The 26,811-nt window shown below is 38.8% G+C and overlaps 1 protein-coding gene across 4 annotated transcripts in view; it reads left to right on the top strand.

Moving 5' to 3' along the window:
• Window positions 1–23,591, top strand: part of AFF1 (AF4/FMR2 family member 1) — a 146,553-nt gene extending 122,962 nt beyond the window's left edge. For 2 of the 4 annotated variants that reach the window (XM_043572228.1, XM_043572229.1), the window contains exons 16-20: window positions 2,774–2,910; window positions 3,499–3,567; window positions 4,019–4,156; window positions 6,015–6,220; window positions 7,240–12,679. In XM_043572228.1, the coding sequence (XP_043428163.1) occupies window positions 2,774–2,910; window positions 3,499–3,567; window positions 4,019–4,156; window positions 6,015–6,220; window positions 7,240–7,361 (672 nt within the window). In that variant the 3' untranslated portion in view covers window positions 7,362–12,679. Of the gene's footprint in view, window positions 1–2,773; window positions 2,911–3,498; window positions 3,568–4,018; window positions 4,157–6,014; window positions 6,221–7,239; window positions 12,680–13,418; window positions 14,106–15,068; window positions 15,158–19,390; window positions 19,515–23,467 lie in introns of those variants that run through there. The other 2 variants (XR_006296149.1, XM_043572230.1) reach the window with 2 other exon arrangements.
• The last annotated feature ends 3,220 nt before the right edge of the window (window positions 23,592–26,811 follow it).

Below are 26,811 nucleotides of genomic sequence, written 5' to 3'. Positions count from 1 at the left end.
ATGATTATACTGTTGGTAAATATGCTTTTTAAAAATGAGCTGTCTTGGGGTGCCTGGGTGGCTCAGTTGGTTAAGTGTCTGACTTCGGCTCGGGTCATGATCTCATGGTTCATGAGTTCGAGTCCTGCGTCGGGCTCTGTGCTGACAGCTCAGAGCTTGGAGCCTGCTTCAGATTCTGTGTCTCCCTCTCGTCTGCTCCTGCCCTGCTCATGCTCTGTGTCTTTCTGTCTCGAAATAAAAAAAACATTAAACAAATTAAAAGAAGAGCTCTCTTTACCCAGTGGCTGTTGGGACTTCTGGAAAGGGATGCTTTGTGCATGTGCAATTAAATGTCCTTTTACATTTCTGCTGTAGTATAATTAGATAATGTTTGCCCTTTGTTATGTTGAAACATCTGAGACTCTGGGCCTTTTGTTTAACGTATTCCCCAGACCTAAACCCCTGCCAATACCATATATTGAACCTTGTACCACATGGGAAGAACATGGGTTGCCTCTGTTCTCCCACATACAAACTGACCCACACATTCCAGAGGCCCGTGGGGATCGCAGTCGGACCAGGCCGTGGTGGCCACTGAGATCCTGGCCTGGTGCTCTTCAACCCCAACCTAGACATCTCTGCTCAGACTGACTGCCTAGGGAGAGCTGGACTGAGACCCTTTTTTCAGCCCCGTTCACCAGGGCAGTATGTTTATCAAGTCCTTACTATGCTGGGTGCTGTAAGGGGATCAGAGACAAGCCTCTGTAGACTGATCTCCAAAGCTGCCCTGTCACTAGGATGGCCTGAGTCAGATTAAGATGTCTGACTCTGTACCAAATGACAGTGTTCTTCCAGTCTCTGCCTTCTAGCTCTCCAAAGTTGGTGCCAGAACTGTCAGAACCTTTTGCGTTTTGTAAAAGAGCAAATATTCAGTACTTTGTCAGCCGGTTATCTAAAATTTGTCTTGGCAGTGGATGCTTTCAGCGTCCCTTCATTAGTAGATCCCTTCATTATTCAAACAGTAGTACAGGGAACTTTGTTTTTCTTTTGCTTTTTATTTATACAGTTGCACATCTTCTTTCTCCCTACCTAAGCTGTCCTTGTATCCCCGGTTGCCCCGGATAGTCCTGATTTATACCTGTTGAATCTCATTTTAATAAATAGCAGCTCATTTTGCTGTGAAAATATGCCGGTTTGGACAAAAACCTGAATGACCAGCCTCTTTGTAATTTTTTTTTTGTAATATTCTTTTAATGGCACAAGGTCTCAACTAGGTCCATTTTGGATTCCAAGGAGTTAAGCTCACAACTGAATATAGAGGGGTGTATTTTATCTCCACATTGGAGTCACTGTTGAGTAGGGAAGTGTGAATACTACTGCTGGAACACTGTCTCCAGAGCTCCACAGGAGCCGGCACAGGAATATTTGCGTTAATGGCCTTAGAAAATAGTTACCTCAAAGAGGCATCTTGTTTTGCTATAGTTTCTTTTGTGTATAGGCTAAGGCCAGTATAAATCTTGGAAATTCCATGAAGGAGTTGGCATTGAATAAATAAATTTCAGGAGTTAAATTCTTACCAATGAAGCAAACCATTAAGCCTCTACTGCTGATTCACTGAGCTTGCCACTTTGATCTTTATTCTTTCTGTCGCTAATTTTCTGAGCCTACCTGCTCTAGAAAAAGTATTTTAGAACCAAGTTATATAAAAAAAAAAAAATTTCTTTAACTTTTATTTACTTTTGAGAGAGAGACAGCACAAGCCGGGGAGGGACAGAGAGACACAGAATGTGAAGCAGGCTCCAGGCTGTCAGCACAGAGCCCGACATGGCCCTCAAACCCATGAACTGTGATATCATGACCTGAGCTAACAGTCAGACACTCAACCGACTGAGCCACACAGGCACCCCAGAACCAAGTTATTTTAAAAACTTAGTAGCCCCACACTATCTTTCTTTGCTGATATGTCACCATCTCCTTCCACTCCACTTGCATCTTCGCTGTTATTACTTCTTTTTGAACGTATCAGATCGAAAGCCTTGGCAGCAGCTACAAACTTGGAAATGTCATGTTAATCAGTTGCTCTTATGACATGTGGTGCAGATGCCAAGTGTAGAGAAAAGGCTGTGCTTGTCACAGCCTCAGAGGAGCTGGCTGCGCTCCAGTGAGGGGGCATTAAGTGACACAGTATGCCTTCAGGTTTGGGTGACCACCGGTATCTGATTTCATTCATAGATTTCTGCTTGCCCTTTAAGGGACTCTGCAAGTTTATCCCTGCTAGCCTAGGGGATAGCCTTGTGCACTGAACCCTGACTTCCAGAGAAGTTGGGATAATCTGTTTGGCTGTAAAATACATAAAACTATTATTGTTAGACATAATATCTAAGATGCTCATAAACCGTAATGTTTTCTACTGCTTATAAGATAAACTTCAACACATAACAAAGATATTTGTGTCTGCATCAGTCTAGATGTGTAGAAAAATCTATTTCCCAAGAAAATTATGTAATGAGTAATTGCACACTAACAGCAAGGGGACTTATTGCCTTGGTTTGAATATGTAGTTTAAGATTTTGAGAGAACAGTCTTAACAACATTATTTTCATCTTCCTACCAAATTTTTGCTAAAAGAAAGTTTTCAGCGGGTCAGAGCCAGCAGGCTTTTTGGTTATCATTTTGAGTTCACCCTTTTCCCTGGCCATAAGTAAATTAAGACAGTTGGAGGGAAATGAAGGTTAAAGAATGTGTTTGAGAAACTAAACAAAGGTCTAACAACGACCATGTTCTCCTCCTGCAGACAGACAAGGTTGGGAAGGCTTTTAAGTACTTGGAGGCCGCCTTGTCCTTTATCGAGTGTGGGATCGCCATGGAGTCGGAGAGCCCGGCGTCCCAGTCGGCTTACTCGGTGTACTCAGAAACCGTAGACCTCATTAAGTAAGTGCCCAGTCATTCTGCCATCTCCCTAAGTACTTCTCTTTCCTCTCCTTTATTGCTTTAATCCATTTGAACTTAGTATGAAGACAACTTAATAAAGGGGAGCCTTAAAAAAGTAACTGATCCAGGACCTCTTCTTGGAGCCCAGACTAAGGGTGTAGCACTTCTAGATGATGCGCTAGAGCAGAGTGACTGAGTCTGGCTCTCTCATTGTGCCAGGTTCACTGTGAAATGCCAGTCCTTTCAGGGAGAGGCTGGTTTTTCCAGTTTGGCTTTCTTATCAGCTCACTGTAAGCTCCCTTCCTTATCATCTGCATTTCGGCAGGGGACTCAGTGAGGACGCAAGTCACAAGTCTACGTGGTTTCCAGCAGGTAGACAGGCCAGGGAAGAGACATGCCCTCGCCTGCTTTTCTGAATGGCTTGAATTACTGCTCTAAAGCCTTGGGGTTTTTTCTGCGTGGTTTTCATGTCATCACATCTTCAGAAAAATCAGCAGAAAGCGAAGACAGACATAGTAAAATGTCTTTGTGCCTGGGATTTTCTAACTGCTTTTGTTTAACCTGATGTATTTTTATGTTTTCCTATAGATTTATAATGTCATTAAAATCCTTCTCAGATGCCTCAGCTCCACAAGAGAAAATACTTGCTGTTTTATGGTGTGTACTTTTTTTTGTCTAAATAGCATTTGCTTTTGCCTCTTTTGCTGTTACAAAAAAGATTTTAAAATTTGCTTTCTTAACATGGAAATTATAATGAAAGGTGGAACAAAACCAGAAAGTAGTAGGAGGTGTGGTCAAGGGGTTAAACCTAGTGATAGTTACTTTTTATGAAAGGCATCTAGTGCCATGTTACCGATGACTCAGTAGATGGTTTGGTCTTGTAATTTCAATTATGTTCTTGTATATTTGTGTTTCTCCACCAATATTTACTTTTGCTGATAGTGTGAATAGTGTAGTAAGATTGTTAAGATACTCTTCCTAGTGTAGAGGAGGAGAACCCAGTGTGTTCTTTAGGCTATAAGAGATTAGTTAGATGGCTTTCTGTAGTGGTGATACTCGTGTCTGTAAAGTAGTAATGCTTCACTTAAACTTCTGTGTATGTCCACAGCATGCGTTGCCAATCCATTTTGAACATGGCGATGTTTCGTTGTAAAAAAGATATAGCAATAAAGTATTCTCGTGCTCTTAATGAACACTTCAGCAGTTTTTTCAAAGTTGCCCAGGCACCATCTCCATGCGTTGCAAGGTAATGAAGAGTCTAATTTAAATAATTTTCAAAATTGAGTTATTTCTTTAATTACTTCTTGCTTTTGCAAGCATCTGTATGACTTTGGCTTTGCAAAGATTGTGTACATCTGTGTGCTAATCTCCTTAAACTTAAATTATTATCATATTTCTACCTTTTTAAGGAATAGTTATAAGTCAACGTGTTGGCTTATTGAGTAATATAAAAAGATAATTACAGAGAACATAGGGTCTTTAGATTTGCCTGACAACAAAACAGAGGCAGAGCCAGTCAGAGCCAGTCTTTTCTCCCTCTAGATAGCATGTTGTCTTGGTGTTTCAGTAAACAAGAACAATCCAGAACTGTATGCCCTCCACCTCCTCTAGGATCTGTGACAGTGACAGTGATATTAAGAATGAAGAAAGTTCTAACTAAATTCACACACACACACACACACACACACACACACACACACACCCTACCCCACCTTGTGAACTGAAATTGTTCATCTGTACCATAATATATTGCAAAGCAATTTTTGTGCAGGTGTTTTTAAAATAAAGATAGAATTTTCTTCCCTGTAGCACTTGCCTAGTATTTTTAAAAATTTGGTCATACTCCTTGAAAAATTCCCAGTTCTGGTAAGTTTTGCTATTTTAAGAGTATCACCTAGAAGGTTGCCCCATTTCCAGCGCACTCAAGAGATTCCCATATGGCCTTTCAAAAAAAAAAAGTCCTGATTGAGAAGTGACTTCGTATCTCTGAAAATTTTCATGACCCTCACCCCTGAGATGTCAGACACATTATTTGAGAGAACTTCAGTTTGTCCAGTCACTATATAGCAAGCCACCTCTATACCAAACCTTGTTGTTAGGTACAGAGAGTATAGCCAGTAAACAAAATAGGCAGGAATCTCTGCCCTCATGGAGATTCCACTCTAGTCTTTCAAAATGCACGCTCTCCTGGAGACACTGGGTCCCTACAGGCCCCCCGAGGGCAGACATACCCAGTCGTGAGGCTCCTGCCACTGGCCCATCTTCCCATTACTTTTTATGTGTAAGTGTTCTCCTTGTGTTTCGCATTTGATGCACATCAAGGCGCTCATTAACTTGTATGTGCAGGTATGCAGGCAAGATGAGAGCAAAGAGAAGACTGTGACTCCCCTGACACATAATACTTCTTGCTCAGTCTCCTCAGAAGCTGTCCTGTCCTCATCCAGTCATTGGTTCAGCAGATATTTGTCAAGAGCCCACTCTTTGTGCTAAGTGCTAGAAATGCAAAGGTTGATAAGAAATGGTCCCAGCCTTCAAGGAAGGAAAAGGAATAGACAGAAGGGTATAATGGGATGTGATAAATGCAATGGATAAATTGATAGGTAAATGCAAAGAGACGCATTCAGGTGGTGGCCGAAAGGAAGCCATGATGTTTCCCTAGTGTCTAGAAGACTGCCGGGTACAGAGTTTTACTCAGTAAATGGGGAGGATGAAAGAATGAATATATAGAAGGTTAGGACCATCTTCACAGGGAAGCATTGTCTTAGTAGAAGTTGGAATTGAGGGTGGGGAAAAGGAGGGCTTCTGGGCTGAGGGGGGTAGACTGTGTAAATGGAGTAGGCATACTCAGAATCCAGATTTGCCTGCCTGATTATGTGGAGGACACCTTGCCTCTGTCCTGTTAATTTCTCTATTGGGGGGGGGGCCATTTTGTTGTATTTTATGAAATCCCCAAATATTGAAAGGGTGTCTCTGATCTGGTGGGAGCGATTGTCATTTTGGCTAATACACACGGAAACTTTGTAACTAGCACTGTGGTCCCAGAGACAAGAAATCCGTAATCTGTGGGTTTAGATGATTAACCAGTTCTCTTCTTCACCTTTCAGAAGTACAGGCACACCGTCCCCTCTTTCCCCAATGCCTTCTTCTGCCAGCTCCATGGGTTCCCAGTCAAGTGCTGGCAGCATAGGGAGCAGTGGGATGCCTGTCACCATCCAAAACATGACATCTTCTTATGTCACCATCACTTCCCATGTCCTTGCCGCCTTTGATCTTTGGGAACAGGCTGAGGTCCTTACGAGGAAGAATAAAGGTAAATGGCTCTGCTGGTAATTCCTGGGGCAGGGGGCTTGGGAGGGAAGGATGTTGTTGGTTTGTATTTTATGTGCATTTTATCGAAGAAAAGGAAATGTGTAGGTATTTACTCTTTTCACATTTTGGCCATTCTGCTCCATCACCTAGTCACAGTTCTTTCTTGAGCTCTGGTGGCATGGAGCCAGATTTCTGTGGCTCGATCTTAGCAAAATTAAGTTAGGAATGGTTTCGGCACCTTGCGCCTTCAGGAGTTCTGGCATTGTTATTTCAGCCTGAACTGAAACTCCAGCACAGGGACAAGGCAGGTGAAGAAGGAAAGCTCCTGGCCGTCTCCGGGCACAACAGATGGCGTGGTGTAACCTAAATACGGAGTTGCCTGCTTGTTTTCAATGTGCGTTGAGAAAAATGGTTAGCGACAGCGGAAGAAATACGGCATAGTGAACATTCTTGAGACTCCTTTGAGAAGACAGCCCCTGGAGAAATGCAAGATTTAGGAGACGGTATAGGGTGTGCTGTTAGACGGACCGCTCCGTGGCAGTGCCAGTGACCACTAAGGAGATGCGTATATGTAAATGCCACATTAATGCCATTACATATTTTTTCCTGGCTGCAGGAAAGGCGGTGGCCAGCTGGCTGTAGCCACTTAATTTTCTCATAGCCTCTTAGAACTTTCTTTCCTAGCAAACAAATGATGCTTTTAACATGTTGGGATTGTTTTGTTTTGTTCTGATTCATGCATCTGCTGATCCAGTAGTGTAAATAGGGTATTCTCCAACACTAGCCACTGTGTCAGGCATTATGGATTCAACTCTAAAACCAACTCAGTTCTTAACTTTCTGGTCTAGCAGAGGGGTGTGAACTAGCAGGCCGTTAGAGTAGATCGTGATTTTTTTTGCCATGATGAAGTACAGAATATTGCAGGGATACAGTTGCCGGAACTTTGACTCTTTATGTTTCCTGTATTATTTTTGTGTATGAAAATGTGTTTGCTTAGTTTTGATTTTGCTTTGTTTGCAGAATTTTTTGCTCAGCTCAGCACAAGTGTGTGTGCCTTGGCCCTCAACAGCAGTTTGATGGATCTGGTGCACTATACGAGACAGGGTTTTCACCGGCTAAAACAAGCAACCAAAACACCTTAATGGAGGCCCAAGTTGATTTGATGGCTTGGGAACTTTTTTGCACATTGAAAGCCTCAAAAACAGTTCAGACGTTTGTCTCATCAGGACACCAAACCGAGAAGAGAAGCACCGTGAGATGGCCAGGACATTTGTCCACTTAAACTTCCAAGAACTTAAGTGATCATTGGTTGGACACGGTGGTTATGCAGGAGCAGAATGAGGAGGCTGGCCTCAGAGATGATCTTGCCTTTCCTAACTAAAGGACAGAAGTGCAATGTAGACTTAAGTGGGCGTATGAGTGGTCTAGAAACATTTCCATACTTTTTTTAACCAGCAGGATGCAAATTGCAAATGAAATGAGGAGAAGCAGTTTCAGCTCTGAGAGCAAGTTCATGTCATCTCAGTAGCCACCTTAGTCCATTCCCAGAAGGAAATTTTTTAAACAATGAATTTTGGTGTAGGGTTTTGTGGATGATTTTTTTTTTTCTTTTAAGTTTAGGGGGGAAATACTTGTTTTGTTTAGTAAATTCTAATGGTCATCTATAAAGCATAAGTTGTGAAGGACTCCACTGTACCCCACTTTCTGCCCGTGAACAATCACTTTGATAATACCAAGTATTGTCATAATTTATAAAATTGAAGGCAACTCCCCCCCCCCCTTCCCAACCCTCCTGTTGCCTGGAGTACACCGCACGTTCACCCCAGCTCCAATTTCTCAGTCACTGCTGCAAGTCCACCTACAACAGAGCTGCGGAGGGAGGGGCTACCGCACACCGGGAAGCCATCTTGAGATCGCATGCGCAATGGAGGACGCGGCGCTGCCATCCCCACCACCCCGCTTCCGTGAAAGGCAGTCACCATTGACTATATTATGAATTTTCTACCTTGGGGAAGAAGGGAACCAACGTTTATACCTGACCAGATGATGGCTAAAGTGCTTTTTAATGTTTATTTGAGTAGAGCTGGAATTTGAGGTGCTGATCTGTGGTCTACAGTTATGTGGTAACTCATGTTGTCTAACCAACTCAGAATTTTGTCAGCAAAGAAAAATGAAATCTACTTCTTAGAGAGGCTATATTTTTCTGCTACAAATTATTTTATATTTATAGCAAAAAGTAGACTTTCTGAGCCCTTGATTGTCTAGGGTAAATCAACTCCCTGAGAGGATGTGGGGATTTGGGTGGTTAATTAGACTTAAAAAAAAAAAAAAAAAAAAAAAAAAAAAAAAAAAAAGTCACCACATGCCTTCACTCCAAAGTGTTCTCAGTCAACTAGATTTGATTGGATTAAAGAGGAGCTGTGGCCTTCCCATGTGTTGTTAGTGCCATGTTATAGACATTTAACCAAGTTCATTTGGAATGACCTAGAATGAAAGAACACGATCAAAATTCCCACATAACCATAAGCACAGATTTTTTTAATTAAAACTTTGAAGGTTATTGGAAGCATTATTTTGAGTGCAGTGTTTTTAAAAGCCAATTCTTTATATCTCTTTTAGAAGTAGAATTTGCACATGTACTAAAATTGAGGAGTGAGTGTTACCTCTGTAGTTGGTTCATTTTTCACTACCTTTATCCCATTCTGCCCCTCTACATTTTGTTTCCTACCAAGAATGTTTTGTCATTTTCGTATCATTAATGAGGAAGGGAGTAATGAACAGATTGAAGGTCCATATGAGGAATGTAAGTTTTGGTCTATCTTTAAAGGGATGTGTAGAGGGTGGGAGTCATGATTATTTTTCACATATGAACTGTTTGTGTGAAGCTGTTCCCTCAGTGTCTTATCCAACCTATTTTGTTACCAGTAGCTAGTTCAGAGGTTTGTTACCTCATGTTTAGGTTAAAGCCGGAGAATTACGGCAGTAGTAATACCTGAGCATAAGAATTTGATGTGTGATTTCGATGGACAGATTTCCTTTATCGATGTTCTAAAGCACGGCCATTTAACAAAACTTTTTGTTAAATGAACAGTAATTGCCTGGTGGGTTGTGGCATTGTGTCCATCTCATAAAATGTGGGAGACCAGACACCAGAATCAGCTTTATGTGATTATTTAATGCCTTTTTTCCCCTTATTCACTTGGCCTTCCCCCTCCCTTTTACCCCACCATTCCCCAATGCAAGTCACCTGTCAGTTTGGAAGTGTGTGTTTTTTAGGACAGGTTCTGATCTATGCAGATTGTGTTGGAGAGAGAGAGAGAGAGAGAAAGAGTGTGTGGGTGTGTGTGTGAGGGCGTGTGTGGTCTTCTGGTGAAAGACAGTGCTCCTGTGACTGAAGACGTTTCTAAGTCGATTTCTCAGCCACTTGTAAAAAAAATAAATAAATAAACCTGATTGCTTTTTCAGTGGCCTTATTCCTTGTGTGTAGCGTTGCCCCCACCCTGACCTTTATATTAAAAATTTATTTGTCCCTTGAAAAAACATTAATTTGCAGAGATCAATTTGTAGTATTTTGATCATGGAATATTTCTGATTCTTACTGCATTGTACCTAAAAGAGGATTCCCAATGGCTACTTTTAAAATAGAGTATATGAAAAATAGTGGCTGATGAATCCTTAATGTTCATAAGGTCTTTTTCCTGTTACAGTTGTATATAGAAGTCTAAAGAATTTTTAAAATCGCTGCACTTTTTCACTGCATGCTTAAATTCCCAAAGGCAGATTTTTTTGTACTGAGGTAGATGGTCGAAAGGACTAGATTATAAAATGAGACAAATACAAAACATCTTAAGAAGTGAAAATCTTGCCTTTGGCACTACAGTTGTGTGTGTGTGTGTGTGTGTGTGTGTGTGTGTGTGTGTGTGTGTATGTGTACTAAGAAATGGAAGAACACTGTTTTACTTTTTAAAATGTTGAATGTTTCTGTCCTTTCTGGAGATAATTAAAATGTGAATCACTGAACTTGAGATTTTAGCCAGACTAGGGGCCCTGCTAAACAATGAAAAACACTTCACTGAAATTTACCAAATCACACTGGGTTAAGAATGTGAAAACACTCACTACATGCTGGCTGTGGTGAGGAAGTGGGGGTCCAGCAGGTATAGTATCAGGAAGAGAACTGCAATAGAATGGTTTATCTGATATACTCAGTACTGAATGAGACTGAATGAGTCTGATTTTTTAAGCCAAAAGGACCTTGATTTTATAGATCTGTTTTGACCAAAATATTTAGCCTTTTCCTGTAGACAAAATAGAACACATTTATATCCTTTAATTCCAGATCTCAGGCTGTTGAGAAGCTAACAATTGACCCCTTTCTGGCTGAAAACTTGCCTTAATTGGTACCTTAAATATTCGTGTTAGAATTGGGAGCTTATTACTCTTGTTAGGTTTCCTGTCCAATAATTTTTAGAACTAAAAAGATTAACCATTATGTCCTCCAAAACGAACAGCTCTTATATCTGATAGATGAAAGGAGATGTGTGTGTGTGTGTGTGTGTGTGTTGTATGTGTTACATAAACATTCACACACACAAGAATATGAGGCTGGTTGAATTGGATATATTTATTGTGCCTTTGTTGACCAAACATAATTTTGAAGTAATGGTAATTTGGGGATAATGCTGTATTTATTTTGATATGGCTTTAAGACCTGTTAATGTGGGTCTTAAATGTTAATGTGTACCTTTGCTCTTCTGCTTCATGAAGTGTGATGCATATTTGTACACCTTAAGGTAAATGAATCCAATAAGGCTTGATTCCGTACCTCTTACCACAGATTCTACTTTTTTCTTAAGGATTTGTTTTCCCAGACACTACACAAATCTTTGAAAAACTTTGCCACTTCATCTACTACACTCTTTACTATCAATTACCAACATTTAAATTTTGCAAGAATATTTGGGCTTCTTTTAGAAACAAATGCAGAGATTCACTCCCTGGAAAGTGAGTTCTGCATAGTGGCCATGGAGGAGGAGTGTCAGGATTATGGCGGTACTTACTCCTTTGTTCCCTTTCTGTGGTGGGTTGCCTCTTTTGATTGTTTTTGGTTCTGTTGAGAATTAATGGATGTAAGGTTTTTTCCTGTGCCTTTTTTATCTTCTGTCATTTTGTTTGCTGGAGGTGGACTGGCAGAATAACATGTCGGGGGATTTTCCTTCAAACATTGCAAGTGGTATTTCTACTGTATAAACCTCCAGTATGCAATCCAGTTGTGTTGGTTTCTTGGTGACTAAGAACGATGACCACTGGCCATGTTCTTTAGTTTTTGTGATGAGTTGAGAAGCACCATCTACTTAAGGGAGCTGTGAATTTCCTGTCGTCCTAGGGAAATCACAATATGTTCCACTGTGCGCCAGATATCAACAGGTACTGTGATGGGCAGAAAAGTGCCTATATTTCTCTACCCACAAGGGCAGGAAGAAGACCTACAGCTCCCCGTGAGCCTAGATGGTACTATATTGGCCTGGAAGGACAAGGGAATAAGACCACTGGCAGCAAGGTGGCCATGCTGCCCTGGTGAGACCGGGCAGTGGCTGACCTAAGGAAGATAACTTGCTTTGCTTAAAAGTAGATGTTGAAGTGATGCTTAACACAGGCAGTATTAACTTCGCCTTTTGTTCAGGCCATCAACATGTATTGTTAAAATTACTGCACATCCCCCCTCAGATATCAAGTATACACTGTTCATGTTGGTGTGTGTGTGTGTTTATAGGCATGTGTCCCAAATCTTTTTGTTTGTTTTTTGTTTTTTTTTTTTCCTGAATGTGATCATGTTTTGGATGATACCTGAGCAGGGTTGCCTTTTTTTTTTTTATTTATTACCATTATATATTATATTATATTATATATTTGTTGCTTTCTTATAACTTTAGAGGAAGTCAAATCTTGGTATTAAAATTGTTTAAAAAAGAATAAAATTGTCCAGTTGATAAATGATCACTGGTCTAAAATATGAATTTTTCTTTAGTTATTGTGGAATAATGTGCCAGCTGTCTAGTCCATACAGTGATTTTGTATGTAGGATAGGGAAGCAGTGATGCTCTCAATGGGAAGATGTGCAACACAAGGGGACTCCATGTATTTTATCTACTTCAGCAATGGAACTGCAACTTGGGGCTTTTGTGAATAAAATTTAGCTGCCTTGTATAGTCCTTTGAAAGAGACATGTGATCTGTGAAAATTATAGTTTTCTTTTTTTAGAAGAAAAATTTGCAAAAGATCTTTCCAAAGATACTGTGCCACAGATCTTTTGTTTGTTCTCTGTAATGAGGATTAATTGCTGTTTAAAAAAAAAAACACAAAAACATGTAATTGACTTGTTAATCTTCAAATTGTTTCCTTTTCACAAGAGGATCGAGCTGTAAAAAAAAAAAATTAATAAAAATTTAGAGAAATTGTTGGGGTTGAATTCATGCTTTCCTTTTGCTTGAATAAACGAATTCCTAAAATTGCCATATATAATTACCATTATATAGCCAAGGCGAGCCTCACATGGTGGAATAACATGCCGTTGTTCACAATATGTATTTATTGTTAAAATGGGAACAGAAGTGGGGGCAGAGGGTGCTCATCCTTCCCTTTGGTTTATTTTCTAGAACTTCAGTCACACACAAATTAGCCTGATACCACCACTGTGGCATCTTTTCTTTCTGACCTCAACTGCCCGGTGCAATGGTGACCATAATTTGCCTATTTTTAACTTGTTGCGTGGACACATTTGTATAATGTTAGTATTGAAAGGAATCTAAAGGCATATGGTCTGTCCTCCCTTTGTTACTCTGAAGGAGCTAATGTTTTACACCAGTGGTTTTAGAAAATCAGCAAGAACCCAGATACTGAAATCTGACTTGGCAAATTTGAATTCTGGCCCCTGAGTTTGCGATGTGTCCTTGGGCAAGTTGTTTAACCTCTGTGGGGTTTTTTCATTTATAAACTTTGTTGATTTGGTATGTACCTAGTAAGATGGTGAGGATTGTACAAGAGGATATGGAGAGTGTTTAGCATAATGCCTGGCATGAACACTCTTAAATTGGTGGCTCCTTTAATTTATTCCTTCCCCTTGCTGCACCACACTGCCCACAGCTACCCTCCAGCCTCAGACCTCACTACCCACCTCTTTTTCATTTTTTGTTCCTTAGGTTAGGTTGACCTCTACTTATATTGGTCCTAATGAATAGATACCCACCCTCGGCAAGCTTGTGGTAAAGTTGACAAGCAGCAAGAACTGGTAAGCATGCAATGGCAAGTGTGGGAAAAGGGAGTGTTTCATTAAGAGAAGGGAAGGGATCTCTAGGGAAGAGCTCTCATTTGAACTAAGCCTGGAAAAATGGGTCATAAAATCTCTGGTTTTCATCTTTTTCACAAATGCTATCTGTGTCCTATCTTGTCCATTATAGATTATCAGTAGTGGTTGTCCGTTGCATGGTTGTACCAGTTTATTTAACCAACCTTGTTAGACATGGAGATTATTTCTAAGTAGGGGATATTATAAAGAATGCTTCCACAACCATCCCTGAAGCAAACTGTTTGGACAGATTCAGCACTTAATATTGTACTATATTATCCTTAGTATATGTGTGCATGTATATATTTATGCTGAATTAGATTTCAGCCCTAAAAAGTTGAGCATGCATTTCCCAGGACATTTTCCAATGCCAGTAACATGTTACCAACTAAGAAAACTTTTTCACAAACATCTGAAGTTCAGTTCATGTTAAAATTTCAGCATTTGTCCCTGAAAGGCTTTAGGGCTTATTTTTCAAACCAGGATTCAGTCAAGTTTCATGAGTAACATTTATTATATTAAAAACATTTGTGTGTTTCCACCAAGTGTCCTTTAATTCATTCCTCTAACTTCTATATTTCCTGGAAACTGGATTCAGTCTTAGAGTCTTGATTATATTTGAAAAGACCCTACAGAGTATGTGGTATACTTCACACGGTGTTACATCAGGAGACACCTAAAGTCTCCAGTGATGCTAACTTTGAGTGAGTGGTTAAGATATGACCACCAGAACGCTGTTGTAAATACAGGCTTTTCCCTGTTGCAACATCTTCCAACATCCAGTTATTTTAGCATGCATTGATAATCCATTGCCTTTCCGATTCTAGATATGTTTAGAAAATGCAAAGGGAGGGGCGCCTGGGTGGCTCAGTCGGTTAAGCGTTCAACTTTGGCTCAGGTCATGATCTCGCGGTTCATGGGTTTGAGCCCCACATCGGGCTCTGTGCCGATAGCTCGGAGCCTGGAGCCTGCTTCAGATTCTGTGTATCCCTCTCTCTCTGGCCCTTCCCAACTTGTGCTCTTTTTTTCTCTCAAAAAATAAACATTAAAAAAAAAATGCAAAAGGAGAAGTTACCTAATTTGATAGGTGGGAAATGGTATCTTCTGATGTTTTCATTCAGATATTATTCCTGTGGTACATGGTTTTTTTCCCCATCACGTACCAAGTGGCCATTTGCAGTGCATGGGTTATGTGACCAGTACCCCAAATCCAGTTCAAGTGTCCAATTCAGTAGATGTGGGGAAGGTTTTCACCGAAATCATGTAATGAGTTCACCATTAGGAAGGTGAGAGAGAGGATGCTGAGCAGAAAAAGGAATAGATGACTTCCCTTCAAGCTATTAATCTTTTTCCTTTTGACTTATGTATTTACGATATTAACCTCTCCTTATGTTATAAAGGTTTCCTCTCCAAATTATCTTTTGCTTTTCAGTTTTTATTAGGGCCCTTTTAAGCAGAGCTTGTTTAGTTTTAAGTAGGCCAACTTCTGCCAATGTGTTTGCAGTTTCTGCTTCTGGTGTCTTGAGGTATGTGTGGGCTGCTTCCCAGACCCTGAGAGGCTTTGTATTATTTAAAACCAGCAACAACTCTGAGGTAAGTAGTAATTTCCCTCGGTGGCCTTGTTAGTATTTGTATTAGCAAGTATTTAGGCACTTGTGGAGCCTGAATTATTTATATAGATATTTGTTCACGATTTACCAGAGTTGTTGGAAATGTAAATTGTCACAATCCAGGCTACTTTTACTTAGGACATCTAGGTGTTTAGAACCCTCCAGTCCATTCCAAACAACTTTGAAGCCCAGCGGTGTTTACCGTAATATAATCAGAATTTTATCTGCTGTCATTTTGGCTGTGCTTAGATAAACGTACCCGTCTAGTCTGTTTTGTCTTAGAACAGGACTCTTTCGGTGTTTGCGGTTTCCCTGTAGACCACACTCTGCTGAAAGCGAGACTGTAGTGAGACATCAAGGCTCTGATAATAAAGACCTGTGCCCTTCTAACTGACTGCAGGGTGGACCTTGAATGCTTTCTAAACAGACAATTCTATTTTAGCTTCAAAAGACCATGTGCTTGCTCTGGATAAGTGCTGTAAATCACCCTTCTCTGTTGCTGCAGCCCAGTCCTAACATCTTATTTACCTTATTTCATGTGTAGGCAGCAGAAACAATTATGGGTTTGTATCTCTCTACTGCTAAGTATTCCTATAAATTATCATCTGAGCAACAATACACACAAACAGGCGTATGCACACACATTTTTCTATAGGTACATACATGATTAGATGTGAAAAATGAGTTGTACTCAACTGCATGGGCCTTAGAAAAATGTCTTCAGTTAACTATTCAATTCCCTGCTTTTCTATCTTTGTCTTACAGTCTCTGAAGAAACTCTTCCTGCTGGTAGGACTTAGCACACAGGATTGTAGTTGAGGACTTTACAAGCATCTTAAGGGAGTGATATGCTAGAGTGGCTTTGCAGAGCTTCCCAATCATGTAAATTATTTTGGATTTTTTTTTAAATCCTGTTTTCAACTGATCTACAGATAGGCCATTAAAAGAAATCAAATGAGGGGTTCCTGGGTGGCACAGTGGGTTAAGTGCCTGACTTAGTGCCAGCTCACGTCATGATCTTGCAGTTTGCGAGTTTGAGCCGTGTTGGGCTCTGCACTGACAACTCAGAACCTGGAGCCTTGCTTCAGCTTCTGTGTCTCCCTTTCTCTCTGCCCCTACCTCCGTCTCCCTCCCTCTCTTTCTCTCTCTCACTCACTCAAAAATAAACCTAGAAAAAAATCAAATGATGGGGCACCTGGGTGGCTCAGTCAGTTAGGAGTCCAACTTTGGCTCAGGTCATGATCTCATGGTTCACAGGTTCAAGCCCCACGTCAGGTTTTGTGTGGACAGCTCAGAGCCTGGAGCATGCTTCAGATTCTCTCTCTCCCTCAAAATAACATTTAAAAAAAATTTTTTTTAATCAAATGACATAAAAGCATGTAGAGCAAAAATTACAAGAGCAAGGGCAGCTAGGTGACTCAGTCGGTTAAGCATCCGACTCTTGATTTTGGCTCAGGTCATGATCTCACAGTTCGTGAGATGGAGCCCTTCATTGGTCTCCGTGGGCTGTCTGCTGACAGCGTGGAACCTGTTTGTGATTCTCTTTGCCCCTCCCCTACTCGCACTTGCTCTTTTTCTCTCAAAATAAATAAACATTTAACAATCAACAAAAAAGTCACAAGGGCAAACGTACTCATCCATTTCCCTCCAGAGTTAATAGCCATTACTTTTGGTGCATCTCATTCCAGAACTCATTGTGCACTTATATGTTGTTTTTAAACATAAATTTGGAGTATATTTTGATTCTTTTGATTTTATGTCAGTGTTTTTATGGTAATCCTATTTTGGATGCAATATATTGTGTAATAAGGATATATCTCCCTTTATGTAAACATTCTCACATTATGCATACAAGCCTCCCCTGGGCCTCTGCCCGTTATTCTGTTACAAACAGCTATACTGAGGAATCTTTCTTTTCTTTTTTCTTTCTTTTTTTTTTTTTCTAGGAATCTTGATAAACACATCATTGTGCATTCTTTTAAGTATTTTTACAGGATAAATTTTTGTAAGAGGGATGTCTCAGTCAAAAGAGAAGTCAAATTTAAAATTTTTGATGTTACCAAACCTACTTCTCCCAAAAAGCTCTTCTAGCAACTGTGGATGGGTATACATTCTTTCCTTTTTTTTTTTTTTTTCCTTTCATTATGATATGTGTATTCTTTAATCCTCGCCTCCCCACTTACTCTCTGGTAACCATTAGTTTGTTCTCTATAGTTAAGAGTCTGTTTCTTGGTTTATCTCTCTACCACCACCCACCACCGCCTGTTTTGGGCTTCTTTCTTAAATTCCACATATGAGTGACATATGGTATTTGTCTTTTCTGACTGACATTTCATTTAGCATTATATTCTAGCTCTATCCGTGTTGCAAATGGCTAGATTTCATGCTTTTCTATGGCTGAATAATATTCTGTTGTGTATACAACACATCTTTATACATTCATCTTTATACATTCATCAGTAGGCACTTGGGCTGCTTCCATAGTTTGGCTATTTTTAAGTTTTGTTTGTGTGTGTGTGCGTGTGTGCGCGCATGTGTGTTTTGTTTTTTGGTTTTTGGGGTGTTTTTTTTGGAGAGAGCACATGTATGCACACATGAATGAGTGGGGATGGAGAGGGAGAGAGAATCTTAAGCAAACTCCAGGCTCAGCACAGAGCCCTATGCTTGGCTCGATCCCACGACCCTGGAATCATGACCTGAGCCGAAATTAAGAGTCAGACATTCAACAGACTGAGCCACCCAGGTGCCCCTATAGTTTGGCTATTGTAAATAATGCTGCTATAAATGTAGGAGTGCATGTATCCTTTTGAATTAGTGTTTTTGTATTTTCAGGGTAAATGCCCAGTAGTGTGATTACTGGATCATAGGGTAGTTCTATTTTTAATTTTGAGGAACCTCCATACTGTTTTCCAGAATGGTTGCACCAGTTTGCATTTCCACCAAGAGTGCAGGAGGGTTCCTTTTTGTCCACATCCTTGCCAACACTTGTGGTTTTGATTTTAGCCATTCTGAATGGTGTGAGGTGATATCTCATTGTGGTTTTGATTTGCATTTCCCTGATGATGAGTGATGTTGAGCTACTTTTCATGTGTCTGTTGGCCATCTGAATGTCCATGGAGAAGTGTCTGATCATGTCTTCTGCCCATTTTTGAATTGGGTTGTTTTTGGGGTATTGAGTTGTATCAGTTCTTTAATGTTTTGGATACTAACCCTTTATCAGCCATGTCATTTGCAAGTATCTCCCATTGAATAGGTTGTCTTTTAGTTTTGTTGTTTCCTTTGCAGAAACTTTTAATGTAGTCAATGGTTTGTTTTTATTTCTTTGACCTTAGACCTATCTAGAAAAACGTTGCTACAGCTGACATCAGAGAAAATATTGCCTATGCTCTCAAGGATTTTTATGATTTCAGGTCTCATATTTAGCTCTTTAATCCATTTTGTTTTTGTTTGGTGAAAGAAAGTGGTCCAGTTTCATTCTTCTGCATATTGCTGTTCAGTTTTCCCAACACCATTTGTTGAAGAGACTTTTTCCCATTGTATATTCATTCCTCCTTTATTGAAGATTAATTTACCATATAATTGTGGGTTCATTTCTGTGTTTTCTCTTCTATAACGTTGATCTTTGTGTGTGTGTTTATGCTAGTACCATACTGTTTTGATTACTACCGCTCTGTAATATAACTTGAAATCTGGAATTGTAATACCTCCAGTTTTTACTTTTTCAAGATTTCCTGGGCTATTCAGCATCTTGTTATTCCATACAAATTTTAGGATTGTTTGTTCTACTTCTGTGAAAAAGTGCTGCTGGTGTTTTGATAGGGATTGCATTAAACCCATAGATTGCTTTGAATGGTATAGACGTTTGAACAACTTTTGTTCTTCCAACCCATGAGCATGGAATGTGTTTCCATTTCTTTGTGTCCTCTTCAGTTTCTTTCATGAGTTTTCAGAGTAGAGGTCTTTCACCTCCTTGGTTAAGTTTATTCCTAGGTATTTTATTCTTTTTGGTGCAATTGTAAATGGGACTGTTTTCTTAATACTCCATTGCTTGCACCTCAGAAAACATCATCTGTGAGCTGCTTACAATTCCCATTTCTTTTTTTCCAACCCTGTAGGAGGCAATGATCAACCCCTAAGTAAGTGAAACTGCATACATCATTGATACACAGGATCTGAAGCTCCATTAATCTTTAAAACATATTCCTTGTCCAAGCAGATGACATTTATCCTGGATAAAATGGAAGCTATGAAATATGGGCACAGTTTTGAGGATCTACGGAATGAATTTCACCATAGGTTTCTCTATGGCCTACAGAGATCAAATCTAAAATCTGTTACAGGTCAGTCCCCAGCCTCACTTGATTATTGTCCTAATAACCTGATAATTTGCTTATTTTAGATGAAGATAAAAGAGGAAGGGAAGACTGATTTCTTATCCCCATGAAGCTTAATTCTATCCATTCAATAGTCTGAGTGATTCCTTTGTGTAAAGTGACATGCTTCAGAATGTGTGTAGCACAAAGTATAGGTCAAGGTGCCTGACTTCCGGATGGCATGTCTCTTTTCCATCCAGGTGACAGGTTAACTTCAGATCTGATATTTTCCCATTCAGATAGCCATTGTCCTTGCCTCTGGCCCGTCCTAATATAGATGCTATTGTAAAACTAACACCCTGTAGCTACAATGTTCAGACTGAGTTATTTCAAGCTTGACAGCATGGCATATGTCAGTGTATCTATTAGGCAAAGGACAGCACTCCTCTTGTGTCTATGTATTTGTCCTGAATTCACCAGAGCAAAATGGAGCCACTCAGTCTTTTTCCCTTTCATTTACTACCTCCATGATACATCCCCATCCCCAGAGCCCAACAGACCTAGAAAATGAAAACATGGAGAAGGGGAAAAGAACATATGTTAAGCCACTTGTCCTGTATAACTTCCATAGTTGTATTTTTAAAACCACCTTCCAAATTAGTCATTATCATGCAGATGATCAAATTTAAGCTAAAGACGAGTAATTTACGGTCAAGCAGCTAGCAAAAGGTGAAACCCAGATTATGATACTGATTTGTCTGACTTCATTATGAAGAATTTTGCTTATGAGAATGAACTAGAGGAAACGTGGCTGTTGTTGTTTTTAAATAAGCTCTTTTAATGTCCTCTACAAACAGAATCATAACACTCTTAACATTTAACCACTTTTGGATTATACTAGAGGCAATTAGTAAAATTGGATTGTGGGTAGGAATTAGGTTTTATAAAATGGAGCTCAAGGGGCACCTCGGTGCTTCTCTCTACCCCTTCCCTGCTCTCATTCTTTTCTCAAAATAAATAAACTTTAAAAAAAAATTTAATGGAGCTTGAGAAGGAAGTCCTGAGAATATGTAGTCACTAGACAATGACTAGCACAGTGGGGGATTTCCCAAGTCAGATGTTGCCTTACATATGCCTTGTAGATTTTATCCATTTACCTGAACCAGTCAGAACACGAGTACATCTCTAGTGCTTGCTGAAATATGTAGGTTTTTTCCTTTTTATGAGGACATGTATTATTTAATAAAAAAAAGTATCACTAGATTTTACTTTTTTGTTATAAACCTTTAAGGAAACTAGCATAAAACAAAAGTTTTAAAGTCATGCAAAGTAACTTCAAAGGTTAAAATCCCAACAAATATGAAATAACTGAAACTGGCAACAGTGTGAATCCCCCCAGGGTCCTCCAAGTTGTACAGTAGTGGGACCAAGTAAAACTTTAGCTTAGAAACTGACAACTTTGAAGGCTGAATGCCTTGGCCCAGCAGGATGCGTCTCACTTTCATGATACAGTATCTATAAAATACAACCAGAAACCAAAACAATAATTATCCTCTACCTTGTGCAAGTTACCTAAATGTCTGATACTATTTCCTATCAAAACAGAAAGGGGTTGAAATACATACTATCCTAAAGTCTATGAAATAGTAATAGTAATCATGTATTTCTGTTAAATTTGATGGGTTAAAATTTAGAGATACACAGAACTCAAAGGACTACTGTCCTACAAAATCATCATCTTGGGTGAGGGGGAGGAGTACACATCAGTGAGCACTGCTCAGAAAATATGGAGAACACTTTAAAGCTGTTTGCAGTACTCGATGGGTAAGCATACACACACCTTACTATATGGTAGTTTTGTCCATATAAATAACTCACCAGGCTTAGCTCTCTAAAACACGTATTTTCAAAAGGCAGAGGAAAAAATAGTATGTCCCTATTAAATACTTCCAGTGTCTCCTTACGTTTGTTTTGGGCATGATGGCAGCATCACTGGATTAATGAAAATCTCCACATATTCTTTGGAAAGCGCTATTCATTATATCAACATTTTTGAAGTTCTAATACATGTTTAAAAATTGTATTCATCCCAGAATATTTTAATTCCCCTTTATATCCAGTGCTTAACCAAAAGTTGAATAAACTTTATCCTGAACCTTATACACATATCCACCTCGATTGGAAACACAAGTGGACTGGACTATGGAGAATTACTGTGTACAAAAATGTCACAGATGTGTTTCTTCCTCTTGTTTCCACTTGACTGGGACATTAATCAGCCATGGCAAGACCCCTCCATTATATTCTCTACAGTTCTGTGTTCAGGCATTTGAGTATGCATATGTATTTTTGTACATATTTACACAAATGATGAATCTCCATAATCATTTAATGGATAGGTAAGGATAGTAAAATGCATTGTTAGCATGAAACATTTACCTAAAACACAGGAAGTCAGGGAAATTTCACATATGGACACTTAAAAAAAAATCCTGTTGCAATAAAACAAAACTTGTAGGTTCTTACATTAAACCATTAAATGTTTGGTTCTACTTCCCTAATTTCCTGAAGCCACATCTTTCATTACTTACCAAATATACATTCCTGTAAGGTAAGTAAATCCCTGGCCAGGTTCCTTCCTTGGCTCAACTTTTTGCTATTTTTAATGTGCATAGTGCTCTCTCCTTCCAGCAGAGCCTAGAAGCCTAGGGTCAGCTGAGACCCATTCTCCTAAAACTTTACAACTCCCTACAGGCATATTTACAAAGTGTTACCTGAAAATACCAAGGAGCCACCAGACATTCCATTTGTGTGCAATTCATTAAAAAGAATTTACATTCATTCCACTAAGAATTATTTACTTCTCTGGCTCTGGCTTGAAAGGATGTGGTAGGTTTGAGTCAACAAAACCGTCTCTGGCCTCTTCCTCCCCTTATTCATAGGCATTAGCCACCCTGCAGGTGTAAACCTGTACACCAAGAGATCTGTGTGCACAAAGAGGAGGAGATCTGAAGCAGAAAAGCTTAGGGTTTTGACTATAATGTACCTCTGGGGATTAAGTAAAAGCCACAGACAACCAGCCAGCTCCTGAGGATTATGAATAGTGGTAATGAGGAAAACATTTTGAACCTGGGCCTCAAATTGCACTCGGTGTGCTAAGCAATGCAGGCGCAACATGAAATGAATGAATTTTAACAAGTTTTAGCTTTAGGCTTCTCATTAGGGCCCTTTTCCCAGGTGTAATGTGCAGAATGCACCACTAGAGAGCAACCCTTTCCCTTAGGAAAAAAATATATGAATTTAACCACATGAAGCTACACCTTCACACCCAGTAGAATGGCTATAATCAAAGAGGACAACACACAGTGTTAAGGATGAAAAAAACCCAGAAAACTCATACTGTGCTGATGGGAATATAATATAGTACAGCTGCTGTGAAGAAGTTTGGTAGTTTCTTAAAAATTGTTACCATACAACCCAGCAATTCCACTTGTATGAACCTATGAAGATAAATGAAAACATGCTTACATTAAGACATGTTCATGAACACTCATGGCAGTGTTAAAAAACAAACGGAGACCAGCCTTGAAAATTCTCTGAACAGACAAAACCAGTTTAGTCATATAAACAAAACTTGATTTAGCTTACTTTGCAAGACTAACTTGACCTGGGTCATTTCTTGCTTATGCCTCTGAAAATAAGCAAAACTTGAACAGTTCCCAAAGTTGGTATGAAGTAACACACTGACCAATTCCCTATCATTTAAGAAAACACTAATATATTCTAACACTGAATAACAGTTACTGTTTTCTCATTGTGAAAGCAGCTGCTTGATAACAAATATTCCCCTGAGTCTCATTCCACATATTGGTTTGAGTGTTTCTGGTGTGTGCATAATAAACTTTTACTAATTAACTGCTTTGGTGATTGATTGGTTTTACTTCTGTTATTTCTGAACTTCTGACATCTCCTGGCAAAAGAAGTGGGATCCAAAGACCCTGAATGTCTCCAAGGCCAGTGAACACATAGGTGCCTAGTACCCACAAAGCCCAGTGAACTCACTGCTTTCTAGCTAACCCTGGAATTTGAGGGTAAGTCTCTTTGAGATGTGAGGTCTGCTCTTTGTGTTTTGAGCGCTCCAACTTTATTGTGCACACCCGCATTTTGCTTGTTGAAGCTTCTTGGTTAGTCACTCTGTGCTGTTCAAAGAGTGGGGGTGGGGTGGAACGTGATTCCCTGTGTTTTGAAACAGTTGTTGGAAAACAGGGCCTCTCACAGTTAAGACATTAAAGGTAAAGATGGGTTCCGTCTGGCCTATGGATGAGGCTCTTGTGCCTTTTTGGAAAATGGCTGATCTTTTGAAATTGTAGTGGCCTCTTTGGGGAATTTTTAACTTAGGTCCACCTTAAGCACGTTTAGAAGATTCCAAACCTCTCAGAAACCATGGAATGTATTCTTTAAATGGCATGTAGAAGCTTCTAAAAGATGAAAATGACTCCATAAAGAGCTCTGAAAAAAATCCTTACAGCATGCAAATAGTGTCTTTGGCCATCTAAGTAGGTACTGTTAATTTAGTCCACCTGCCAGAAACGCAGTTTGTATCCAACAATTCTTTTGACTTTTGTACCTGAGACGTGGCTACAGTTTTCAAAACAAAAGCTTTAAGAACTTTTTGGATGTCTGTATGTTTATGTAGGTCTATGTATGTTACAGATAGGTGATATTTTTCTCTTTCCAGATGGTATTACCAAAATTGTAAAGAGCTCTATTTAATTTAAAGAAAAGTGTTTTATCAAGATACTCTCAGAAGTATAGAAACTAACCCAGATTTTTTCAAGTTTATGATCTAAGGCAATCCTTGATAAATACAAGCTAGTTTAAGTATGCTGGTTTAATAAAAGCAGGTATGTCTTCAACATTTGCCAAAAAATATGATAGTTGTTTATGTCTAATCCAAGCACAACTGTTTAAAGTAATAATTTAAAGTTTATACTAACTCTAACTGAATAATGGGTATTCATTGAATATCTAAATCATTTCCAAACTTACATTTAGCATTTAATGTTAATCTACTTTTGGCTTTTTAATTTTCTACAGAGATAAAAGATATTTGGGTCCATTAATAAACATGATTTGTGCCACACTGAAAAATCTACTACTTTAGAAACTGTGAAATATATTTATAAATTTGCCAACCCACATTTTTTCTTAGTTTTCAACTAGGAATTAAAGATCCTAACAGTTAAGAATTCTAATATATATATATTAAATTATATATATATAGATTATATAGATATAGATTATATAGATATAGATATAGATATAGATAATTAAAACTACTAGAAATAAAAGGGCTAAAAAGACCAACTGCATATGAAAAGAAGTAAAGAAAACAATGTTTTTTTAATAAGGAAACATATGAAGGACTTTTGGGTTTTTTCTTTTTAGTAAAAAAATAAAAAGTAATTTTGTCCTAAAATAAAATGACTGTTCCAGAAAAAGGAAAAAGGACAAAACCTAATTGGATATAGAAAGTTACAGAAGGTTTGTGAAAAGGGAATCTTGAGAAAGGAATTTTATGTGATCAAGCTTAGAATGGACTTGTTTTAAAAAAGACTTTTAATATCAGGGCGCCTGGGTGGCTCAGTCAGTTAAGTGTCCAAGTCAGCTCAAGTCATGATATCATGGTTTGAGCCCCACATCAGGCTCTGTGCTGACAGCTCAGAGCCTGGAGCCTGCTTCAGATTCTGTGTTTCCCTCTCTCTCTCTCTCTTCCCTTCCCTCACTCATTCTCTCTGTCTCCCTCTCTCTCCCCTTCACAAGTAAACATTAAATTTTTTTTTTAACATTTAATATCAAAAGTATACAGATGCAAAATTAAAATTTGGTTTCCTCTGTTGAAACAACCGTTTTTTTCTTAGATTATTGGTCTGCTCTTAAGAAATTATAAACAAAGTTGTTTTGTTTTTACCTTTATGTAATTTGCCTAGAAAACAGATTCTATGTCTTATGAAAATAATTTGTGGTTCAAGTCTTTATCAATCAAGTCTTTGGTGACTAATAACAGAGTCTTCTTATTAAAAAAGCTAAGGGTTTTTCTTTGTTTTGTTTTTACAACTATGACTCTTTCTGTATTTGCCTCTGAAATCTTTTGTCACTTTGGTTGAATGGGTAAGTATTGTCTCACGGTGACTGATGATCCTATCTGATCAAATGTTTTAAATCTTCTGACATATTTGACAAATTTCCCTCAATCAAATTCTGAATGGAAAAAAAAAATAGGCTTATTTTGGAAACATCAAATAAAATGTAATTGTTTAACCTTCTTAGATCATATTTCTGAGATATACATATAGTTCATTAAAATAATTCAGAAATTGTAAGATTTTTAATAATTTCAAATATGTTAGGGCACCTTGGGGTTCAGTCAGTTAAGCACCAGACTTCAGCTCAGGTCACGATCTCACAGTTCGTGAGTTCAAGCCCCACGTTGGGCTCTGTGGTGACAGCTCAGAGCCTGGATCCTGGTTTGGATTCTGTGTCTCCTCTCTCTGCCTGCTCATGCTGTGTCTCTCTCTCTCTCAATAATAAATAAACGTTAAAAAAAAAATTAAAAAAAAATTTCAAGTATGTCCTAGTATAGTGTTATTAGTCATAATTTCAACTATTATCTTAAAATATATTTCACAAAAATAACCAAATTTTACATGTCAGTTGCATCATTTGGGGGTTGTATATAGAACTCTCACTAGATCCTTTTTAAGTGGCTAATTTTAAGGCTTTTGACATTTACAGACAGTTGTTTTACTCTGATAGTTTTGCAGAAGTGTTCCTGCAAAAATGCTTCATTTTGAAAGAAATTCATGTAAAAGACCTTGACAAGTCCTCCAAAATGCAGGCTTCTGACAATGTCCTAACAGTGAACTAAGAATTTCTAAAGCTCTAATGGAAAATTGATTCAAAAAGCTGCTTACCCAAGGAGAAACAAAACAATTACAACTACATGAACTTATGAAAATGATTAGAATTTTTATGACTTCATTTAGAATACTGCTGGTTATTTAATGTTTTCCAGATTTAAAGGACCCCTTTTGCTCCTCTCTTAAGCTATCTATACCTTACAGCAATTTGGTAAAGGGTACATTTGCAACAAAGGTTGAAGCATTTATCCCTTTCTCCCCACCTGATCTCTGAATTTGGAAACTCTTATACCATTAGATATACTGCCACGAAAAATAAGAATATTTAATTAGTTCAATAAGAATCTGTTTTCTTTGTAACAGGACACAGCTGGATTAGTCATAGGCTTTTGAAAGTCTAGTCT

The sequence above is a fragment of the Prionailurus bengalensis genome, chromosome B1 (assembly GCF_016509475.1).
Source record: "Prionailurus bengalensis isolate Pbe53 chromosome B1, Fcat_Pben_1.1_paternal_pri, whole genome shotgun sequence".
In the NCBI taxonomy this organism is placed as follows: domain Eukaryota; kingdom Metazoa; phylum Chordata; class Mammalia; order Carnivora; family Felidae; genus Prionailurus; species Prionailurus bengalensis.
This window is presented reverse-complemented; position numbering and strand designations above follow the sequence as displayed.